Genomic DNA, 9,923 nt, shown 5'->3' on the forward strand with positions numbered 1-9,923 from the left:
CTCAATCGTTAGGGAAATGCAAATCAAAACCAGAATGAGATGCCACTTCACACCCACTAGGAGGACTATTAAAAACAAAAACAAAAACAAAAACAAAAACAGTAGGGCACCTGGCTGGCTCAGTTGGTAGAGCATGCAACTCTCAATCTCAGGTTGTGAGTTCAAGTCCCACACTGGGTGTAGAGTTTACTTAAAAAAAATAAAAATTAAAAAATTAAAAAAAGAAAAAAACAGAAAATGACAGTGCTGGTGAGGATGTGAAGAAAGTAGAAGAACTTTGAACACTGCCAGTGGGCTTGTAAAATGGTGCAGTCACTTTGAAAAGGTGCTTTGAAAAGCAGTTTAGCAATTCCTGGAAAAGTTAAATATAGAGTTACTATACGACCCAACAATTTCACTCCTAGAAGAGACTCAAAAAAACATGCTCATACAAAAACTTGCACATGAATGTTCACAGCCCTGTTACTCATAATAGCCCCAAAGTGGGAACATCCCTAATGTCCATCAAGAGAAGAGTGGATAAACAGAATGTGGTCTAGCCATATAATAGCATGTTATTCGGCTATAAACAGGAAAAGTACCACAACACGCACGGACCATGGAAACATTATGCGAAGAAGCCAGACACAAAAGGCCATATACCGCGTGACTCCATTTATATAAAATGTTTGGAATAGGCAGATCCGTAGAGAAAGAAAGCAGACTGGTGGTTGCTGGGGACTTGGCACAGACAGGGATGAGGAGTGTCTGCTAACGAACAGGTTTCTTCTGGGGATGATGAAAATGTCCTGGATATAGATAGTGGTGACGGCTGCACAGCCCCGTGAGTATACTAAAAGCCACTGAATTATATACTTCAAAATGATGGATTTTATGGTACATGAATTATATCTTAATAAGAGTTATTTTTAAATATGCTATCATTTTAAAAAGTTAAAGAAGTATGCTCTCTTTTGTGTGTCGTCTTCTTCTTTTTACGATTTTATTTTTAGTTAAGTTCTACCCCCAACGTGGGGCTGGAACTCACAAGCTTGAGATCAAGAGTCGCACGTTCTACCGACTGAGCCTGCCAGGTGCCCAGTGTGACGTGCGCGTGTGCGTGCGTATGCGTGTGTGTGCGTGCGTGTGCGTGCGACGTAATAGATGAGAGCATCACCACGCTGTGCTGAGTGGCGGCTTATTCTTGCTGCTGTGGGGTATTCTGGTGTGTGGCATCTTACATTGATTCATCACTTTTATTTACTTATTTTTAGAGAGAGAGCACGCACGCACATGTGCACGGGGGGGTGGGGGAAGGGCAGAGGGAGAGGGAGAGAGAGAATCCCAAGCAGGCTCCACGCCTAGAACCGAGCCCGATACAGGCCTCGAGCTCACAACCCTGAGGTCATGACCTGAGCTGAAAACAAGAGTTGGAGCTTCACGGACTGAGCCACCCAGACGCCCCCCGTCATGTCTCCTCTTGAAAGACATTTGTCTTGTTTCCGATTTGGGACTCTTAGAGATCTGTTGAGTTCTCACACTTGTCTTCTGAAGGATGTGTGATGGAGATTTCTGGCGGTCTGTGTGGAGAAGGGGGGTGCTAGGTCCACATATGTATCCATCTTAACTTCGGGAGGAAGTTAAAATGCCCCAGTTTGCCAAAGTGGTTCACCCATTTCACACTCCTGTGACCAAACTCCGAGATTCATGTTCGTTCCACATCCTTGTCAACACTTGGCATTGTCAATCTTTTTAATTTTAGCCATTCTGGTGTGTTCCATAAGGAGGCTTTCATATGCATTTTCCTTACAATTATTGAAGTTGGGCATCTTTTCAGGTCTTTCTTGGCCACTTGGAGACTACTTTTTGTCACTTGTGTGTGTGTGTGTGTGTCTGTGGTTGTTAGCTTTCCCTTAAGGATGTGTGGGATTTTTTTTTTAATGTTTCTCCATGAAGTCATTTTTAAAAAAAGATTTATTTCTTTTTGAGAGAGAGAGAGAGAGTGTGTGTGTGTGTGAGCACCAGCAGGGGGAGGGGCAGAGGGAGAGAGAGAGGCAGGCTCCTTGCTGAGCAGGGAACCTGACATGGGGCTCGATCCCAGGACCCTGGGATCATGACCCCAGCCGAACTCAGATGCTCAACTGACTGAGCCACCCAGGTGCCCCTGATGTAGGATTTTTAAAAAGTATATTCAGGATATGAGATCTCTGTCAAAATCTATTCCCAGCACTGGGCTTTGCCTTTTCACACTCTTCAGAGCGTCTTTTGCTCAGAGGACGTGTTTACTTTTGCCGGGGTCCAGTTTATGTCCTTTCAGTTTATGGTTGGAACCACGTGTGTCCTGTTTAAGGAGCCCTCACCTGCTCCACTGCGGGGTCTCCCCGGCACTGCTCCGACCCCTCCCCCCGGGGCCCCACCCACTTCTCGTCCTCCTCACTGCATGACCTTCTGGGACAGGGTTGGCTCCTCTGTGTGTCCCCCAGACCGGCACCGGGTCTGGCACGCCCTAGGTGCTCAATAAAAGCTTCATAAATGGAGGCAATGTCCTGTGGCCCAGCTGGGGATCATTAAAACTGTCAATTAGCTCTAAACACCAGCTCATCAGGAACATTTGAGCAAAGCCGGGGAAGTAAAAAAAAAAAAAAAAAAAAAAAAAAAAAAAGTTTTGGAAAAACCAACAACGCAGGAATGTTTCGCTTTCTCCCCAACCAGAGCATTAATCACGAAAACTCGGGCCTTGTTAGCATTATTTATTCTCACCGTTGAGAGAGAGCTGCGGGGCGAGGGGAGCCTTTTCTTTGCACACGTTGGCTGTACGGGCTCCCCAGTGGTCGCCCCCAAAACACCGCGGGTGTTTGTTGCCTCCGGATGTGGGGGGTCCCTGGCCTCCTAGTCCTTCTCTTCTCCGTGCGTGATGACGTAGCATAGGTTCCGGTAATCCAGGTTGCCACACACATCTGGCGGGAAAGCCGCAAACATCTGCTTGACCTGGGGACGGAGAGGGGAGTCAGCCGGGACTCGGGTCAAGGAGGGGCCAGAGCGGGCGGGTCACCCAAGGGCGTCAGGCAGAATGTGGCTCCCCTCTCTGCAGATGGGGCCCGCAGCCACCTCCACTCATCCTTGTCCTCCTGCAAGGAGTCAAAGGGGTCATCACCTCCGCGTCTAAAGAAGAGCCACTTTGCAGGGAGGGGCTGCTGAGAAGGGCCTGGGCCGGGCAGGACCTCCCCCGGAAGATTCTAGGCAGTGCCCTGGAAAGCCCACACTCACCTCGTCCTCACTGAACCGGTCTGCCTGGGTCATGAGCTTCTCTTTGATGCTGCTCGGGGGGAGAGGGAGGGTCAGGGTCAGAGTCAGGGCCACCCTGGGCGTGCACACGCAGATCCTGGGGGGTGGTGAGCGGACAGGCGGTGGGGAGGCGTCGTGCCCCAGCAGGACACCGGCCAGATGGACCCCCTCAATCTCTTCTAGACGGACCGCTAGCTCAGCCAGAGACTTGGCTGACATGGGCATCGTGCCTCCGAGAGTACAAGGTGCCTGCACTCCGCCGAGGCATGAGAAAGCCTTGCCCCGGTCTCCTTTGCTCCTCGCAGCCCTGGGAAGCGAGAGCTATAAGCCCCCTTTCACAGAGGGAAAAGCTGAGGTTCGGGAAACGTCAGGACTGGCAGTGACACGGTGGGGCCAGAGCTGCCTGGGGCCCGGAGGAGCGGTGGGAGGTGAACCCCCACAGGACTGGTGCCCCGGGAGCTTCGAGGGCCCCCCCGCCCCGGCCTCTCTGGGGGCACAGCGGGCGGGGATGGGATCAGAGGACCGAGCCAGGCCCTGAGCGCCAAGTGTCCCGTGGCGCCGGCAGTGGCGAGCCGGCTAAGGACCGACGCACATTTTCCATTATTTATGTTACTGTGGGACAGTCACAGTTTCCGACTCTCTGAGCTGGGGACTGTTCACAGACTCTGTTTCAGCCAGAGCCTCCTCTGTGGCCTTCCTGGCAGGCAGCCTAGTCTTCCAGGTCTGATATCCCCGGCCCGGGGGCGGGGGGGGGGGGTTCAGTTCCCAAACTGGGTCCCTGAAGTGTTCCTGACCTTGCACTGGTGGGAGTGAAGGCGTGTGCCGGGAGAGGGGTTGGTCCAGACCACTCCAGGGGTTGGCCTCACTGCCTCTTGGGGGTCCCCAAGATGGGCATGGGAACCACGGACCCTGAGGGAGGGGTGAAGGAGAGGGCCCCAGCCTGCAGGAACCCGGAACAACCCCTCACCTGCCCCTGGGGAACACGAGCCTCACAACTTTGGGGGTGGGGGGTGATGAGAAGGTGTGAGAGACAAGATGGACCTTCTCTGGTTTCCCCCCTGCCCCCCCTCCTGCCCCCCCCCATTATGTAAGGATTCTAGTGGGCAGCAAATCAAGCCTAAAAGCCAAGGCCTCAAGCGTCATAGCAATCAGTCAGGAAGCCTGTGCCGCGGGAGGAAATTTTGCCTGCCCCAGGCTACCCACAGGCCCAGCGAGACCTCGGAGGCCCTGAAGGCACTTCCCCGGGGACTGTTCAGTGTCCTAGCCCCCTGGGCAGGCCGCCCCTGCCCCCCACCCTCGGCTCTGCTCAGTGCTCTCACTGGGCTGAGGCATAGCGGGCATGGGTGCTCCCCACCTCCACAATGCCAGCCCAGTGGGCCCCAGGGCAGACCGAGTCCAGGGCCTGTTGCATAAGTTACCCCACAGAGACCCTCTCTGTGCTAAGCCTTCCCCACCCGGCCTTCCCCACGCCCCCCAGCCGCCCCCTCACCAACCCTGCAAACACCAAGCCCTGTGCCTTCACGGCTGTGTTCCAGCATCTAGAACGTTCCCTGCCCCAGCCTAGGCAAACCTTCGTTGCCCTTCAAGGCCCACCTCTACCACTGGGAAATCTGCCCCCAGTGACCCCACACTCCCTATACACTTCCACACAGAAATGGGGATGCCGGGTCCCAGAGAGGGGAAGGGACACCAAGCGATGGCTGAGCTGGCCAGGGCAGTGCCCTCCTGGTTCCTGGCCAGACACTGCCGAGCTGGCTAAGCACTGCTTGGGGGAGGAGACTGGGCTGCAACCCACCCTGACCTCACCCAGGCTCACTGATCACCTGAGCCTTTGGAGAGAAAAAAACCAAAGGAAGGGCAGAGGAACTTACAAATCAGCCTTGACAAAGCCTTTCCCTTCGGTGTCAAAGACCTTGAAGGCGTGGAGAATGGTCTCCTCCGGGTCTGTACCTAGAAACAGCACATACAGGCAGGGAGAGAGCTAGGGTGAAGAGGACAGGCCGGGGCTGGGGGCTGGTGGGGGGCTGGATGGGGGGCCTCCTCTCCAACTCCCACTTCACGGTGGGAGCAAGAGAAAGATTTCTGAGAAACAAGGAATAGGAGCAACGACCAAGGGTTCCACGTAGAGTTATGAGCAGCCTGTGCAGCTGTACATGGAGACCCCAGCTGAGCACTTGCTACGTACCTGACCCTCCTGACCGTTGGCCTGATTTTACAGACAAAGAAACTGAAGCTCAGAAGTCATGATTAGTGAGGCGGGCTTGGGGTGGGGGCATCTCTGGGGCTCTCTCGTGACCCAGGATGTGCATGCGGGGTGGCAGGTCAAAAAGACAGTGCTGTACCTGGGGGGAAGGCTGGGCTCGGGCAGGAGCACTGGAGGGTCTGCAAGATGGGGCGGGTGGGGGGCAGTGGGCTGGGGGGTAGGGCAGAGCAGTTCTGTCACCCCCACAGTGTGGGCTCTGGGAGAAGATGTCATTAGAAGGAATGTGTCTATTACCACAACAGGATGGAATACCTAGCCCCTGGTTGTACGGATGGGGAAACTGAGGCTCAGAGAGAGGCAGGGTCTGGCCCAAGTCCTCACAGCTATCAATGACAGCAGGTGACCTGGTGACCCTTCCCTGATGCACTCTCCCCTCTGTCACATGGCCGCCCTGCTCACTGTGGACCAGGCATGTCCCCCTCCTTCCTCAAGGCTCAGCTCTGTCACCAGTGACACAGAGGCAAAGGTGGTGTTTGCTGCCCACCTCCCAGGATCAGCTTGCAAAATGGGTCATTAATGGTAAAGATCAGGACAGGATGCCATCTGAGTCACTCGGTGTCTCTGAGGCCAGCCAAGGGGTGCTGGCCCCGCTGGCCTGGGAGCTCAGGGAGCCCACAGCCGTGGGTTTCCTCCGGCGAGGGCAGCAGGGAGCCCATGAGACCAGGCCAGAGGCTCAGCCCAGGGTCCCTCTGGGGCAGAGCCCCAGGCACTCACCGCCTGGCCTCAGAAGCAGGGAGGGGGTGCCCCAGGGATTATGGTGGGGGGCTGGTGGGAGGTCTTGGCCTCCCAGGGTGTGTGAAGAGTCCTCGCTGCTGGGCCAGGCTGGCTCCAACCCACCTTCCGGAGGACCAGCAGCCCTGAGGTTAAGGCCTGTTGTCCGCACAGTGACCACAGCCCAAGCCTCCCCCCACCCCCCAGAGAGGGTCTCTGCTCTGCAGACCGCAAACCACACAAATGAACGGGCTACCGAGTGGCCACTGGGAATCACGTGACCAAGTGTCTTCGTCCCAGTTAGAGGGATGAGATGGGGCCTGCCCCAGTCCCCCGGCTCCTGTCCCCACTGCTGGCTGAGAGTGTGCAGTCTCGGTGGAGCCCCAGTCCTGGCACCCCTGCAAAACTGAGAGAAAGCTGCAGTCTCTTGGCCCCGCCTGGCCCTGGGTCCTGGCTCTTAGCTCAGCCGTGCGCCCACACGAGCTTCGGGCCTCCCGCGTGCAGTCACGGCTAGAGTCACGCATGTCTTCCCCAGGACTGTACCCCTGCCCCAGCCCCCTGGGCTTCTGAGCTCTTCAAGGAGGAGGCCACGGTCCCGGGAATAACCCCTAACAGCCTCCTGGAGGAGGGCCAGCTCCGGGCTCCCCGCCTGCCCCACGTCCGGCCCTCTGTTTCCACTGGAGGGCGGGGCTATTGGGCCACACGTCAGGTGCCAGCCTTCTAGCTCCAGGATCAACCAGGACAGCATGTGTGGAGGCTCTTGTACCTCCCAGCGGGCCTCAACCCATGAGACTGTTAGGATTTCTCGCCAGACATAATCTGTGATGTTGCTAGGGTCAGCCCTGTAGTGGGTTGAGGGTGGCCCCCAAAACGTATGCCCGTGTCCTCATCTCTGGAACCTGGAAATGTCACCTTGCTTGGAAAAAGGGCCTTTGCAGATGTAAGGAAATGAGCTAAGAGGGGAAGATCGTCCTGGGCTATCCTGATGGGCCCTAAATCCAGCGACAAGTGTCCTTCTAAGAGTGAGGGGCAGGGAGATGGACAGACAGAAGAGAAGGGGGGCAGTGGGGCCACAGAGACCGGGGTGGGAACAACGCAGCCACCAGAGGCCAGAAAAGGAAGAAAAAATGGGGCTTTCCCCTCGAGCTCCTGATGGAGCCTCTTGCGGGATTTTGGATTTCTAGAAGCCGGAACTGAGAGAACACATTGAGGCTTTTCTGAGCTGTCAAGTTTGTGGTTTTTTGCTAGAGCAGTCCCAGCAAACCAACACAACCCCCATTTTACAGGCAGAAAGTGGAGGTGCAAAGCAGATAAGCCTGGCCCAAGGTCACCCTGGGGGTCAGCGGGAGGGCATCAGGCAGGGGCAGCCCGAGGGTGGGTGGGGAGGAGTCTCACCTCCCAGGGCAGCCACAGCCCAGGCTGGCCCCCTTCCTCTGCCCAGGGAGGCCTCGAGCCCAGGAAAATGCTACTAAGGGGCAGAGGGTAGCTCCCCGGGGCCCAGAGAGAAAGGGACAGAATTTCCCTGACTGCTGCCCTGACCTCACGCCCCAGGCCCGGGAGTCGTGGTTAGGGTTCTATCCCTGCCACTTTGTTGCAGGGGCACCTGGCACAGGGATGGTGACACCTCTGAGCCCCTCGAGCTGTTCCCTGGAGTGAGTGACCCTCCCGGGGCTGGGGTCAGTCACTATAGCTTCCAGAACCCCACTCCCTGTACCTCTCCTCCCGTTGGCCGTGAGGCAGGGCAGGTAAGGTGAGCCCAGGGGTAAGGAAGTAGGGCTGGGGTCCCGTCCTGATGGTGGGCGGAGGGCTTTCACCCAAATTGTCCCCTCCCAGCCCCGGGAGGCCCTACTCCTACTCTGGTGTAGAGGTGGAGAGTGGGGTGGGGCCCAGGGGGCCGGCAGCTGGGGCTGCACCATGCTCCCAGCTGTCTGCACACAGAGCCGGGCTGCCCAGCCTCTCCCCAGAGCCCCCCGGGGCCTCGCTCACCCTTCAGCTTCTCCCCAAACATGGTCAGGAAAACGGTGAAGTTGATGGGCCCAGGGGCCTCCTTCACCATGGCCTCCAGCTCCTCGTTCTTCACATTGATGCGGCCTGGGGGAGGGGGGGACACCCAGGAGCACAGTGAGGGACAGAGGGGACCCCACTGCAGGCAGCCCAGGAGAACAGAGCTCAGGACCAGGGAGCATCCCGCAGGGTCTCCCAGCTCTACCCTCCCACCCCCTGCCCCGACTGAGTGCTCAGGCCCTGCCCACCTGCTGGGGGACCTTAAGAGGGGGACACATTTGACAGCAAGTTGGTGATTATCTCCATTTCACAGATGAAGAAACTGAGGCCCAAAGAAGTGGAGATGCATAGGGGCTGGAAGACTGAGAGCTCAGAGCTCTTGTGGCCCTGGAGGACGTCACCTGGGGGTGGGGACTCTGGGGTTCCTCGTGGTCCCAGGGGACAACCACATCTCTGGGAGCTCAAAGCTTAGTTAGATATGACTTGGTTATGCCCCCTTCCCCCGACCTGGACCCCCACCCCATTCATGCCTTAAGGCCTCTCCCTGGGCCCTTAGAGAGGGCAAAAGCCTCCCCTGGCCGCCGAAACCCGGTAGCCTTGAGCCCTGCGGACGTGTCCAGCCTCCTCCCCCAGCCTCTCCCACTACTCTCTTGGCCCCCACCCCACCCCAGCCTCCTAGGCCAGGCCTTTTAACGGGCCATTCATGCCCCTGCTGCCCTCCCTGCGTCGCTGGCCCAGATAGTAGCCTCCAGGCACAGGACACCCGTCCCCTGAGTCCCACGGCTCCCAAGCCCCTCACGCCCACTACGACTTCTGCCCTGGCCTGTCCCCAGGTACCCACTCTTTCCAGAAGGCCTGGGCTCAGTTCTGCCCCAAGCCCTGAGCCCCCCCAGCTGCTGGTCACCCACCCAAGGCAGCAAAGGTGTCCCGCAGGTCCTCCTTGTCGATGAAGCCATCCCGGTTCTGGTCCATGATGGTGAAGGCCTGGTGGAGACAAGGGTACTGAACAGCCACATACCCACTCGCCCAAGCCTAGGCCCCTCCCCAGACCCCCCCGCAAGGGGCTTTCCCCCTGTACACTGATGCCTGGGTAACCCCAGTACAGAGCCCTCTGGCCAGCCGGTTCCTGGCTCAGCCTGGCACAGCGCGAGAGTGTTGGCTGACCCACTCAGCTCCCACTGCAAGCCAGCACGCTGCAGGAGCGCCATGCCCATCCCTCACGTCGTGCTGTGGCAACCCCATTTTACAGAGAGGGAAACTGAGGCTCAGAGACCCAAAGGACTCGCCCGAGGTCACACAGCAAGCAAAGGCTCAGGTAGGGAGGGGGCGGGGGTTGCCCAAAGACAGCAAGTCACATCTCCGGGCTTGGAGGCACACCATGGCGGCCTCTAAGGACTGTGACATCATCATCACCCCCAGGGACTGAGGGCGACCCGGGCCTTGCCTGCCCCCTGAGTGTTTCCATGCATTACTCCTCCCGGTGGCCCCAGAGGGCACTGACCAACCTCTTTAAACTCCTGGATCTGGGACTGATCGAACATGGAGAAGACATTGGAGCTGGCGCCACCTTCTCTCTTGCGGGCTCTTCTGGGGGCCTGGGAGGTGCCGGGTGGGGTACTGCAGAAGCCCCTCCTCCGGAGGTCAGCCATGCACCCCGCCCGCCCCCTGCGCCTCCCCTCCC

The 9,923-nt window shown here is 57.6% G+C and overlaps 1 protein-coding gene across 1 annotated transcript; it reads right to left on the reverse strand.

The window, feature by feature from the left end:
• Nucleotides 1–2,136: 2,136 nt before the first annotated feature.
• On the reverse strand, nt 2,137–9,798 carry MYL10 (myosin light chain 10). Its single transcript, XM_040634525.1, has 6 exons — nt 9,748–9,798; nt 9,151–9,226; nt 8,225–8,329; nt 5,136–5,214; nt 3,241–3,295; nt 2,137–2,961 (listed from the first exon to the last, which is right to left on the reverse strand). Exons 1-6 carry the CDS (start codon nt 9,781–9,783, stop codon nt 2,869–2,871), a joined length of 444 nt encoding a protein of 147 aa, XP_040490459.1. The 5' UTR covers nt 9,784–9,798; the 3' UTR covers nt 2,137–2,868.
• Nucleotides 9,799–9,923: the final 125 nt, after the last annotated feature.

The sequence above is a fragment of the Ursus maritimus genome, unplaced genomic scaffold (genome assembly GCF_017311325.1).
Source record: "Ursus maritimus isolate PB19 unplaced genomic scaffold, ASM1731132v1 scaffold_2, whole genome shotgun sequence".
Taxonomy (NCBI): Eukaryota; Metazoa; Chordata; class Mammalia; order Carnivora; family Ursidae; genus Ursus; species Ursus maritimus.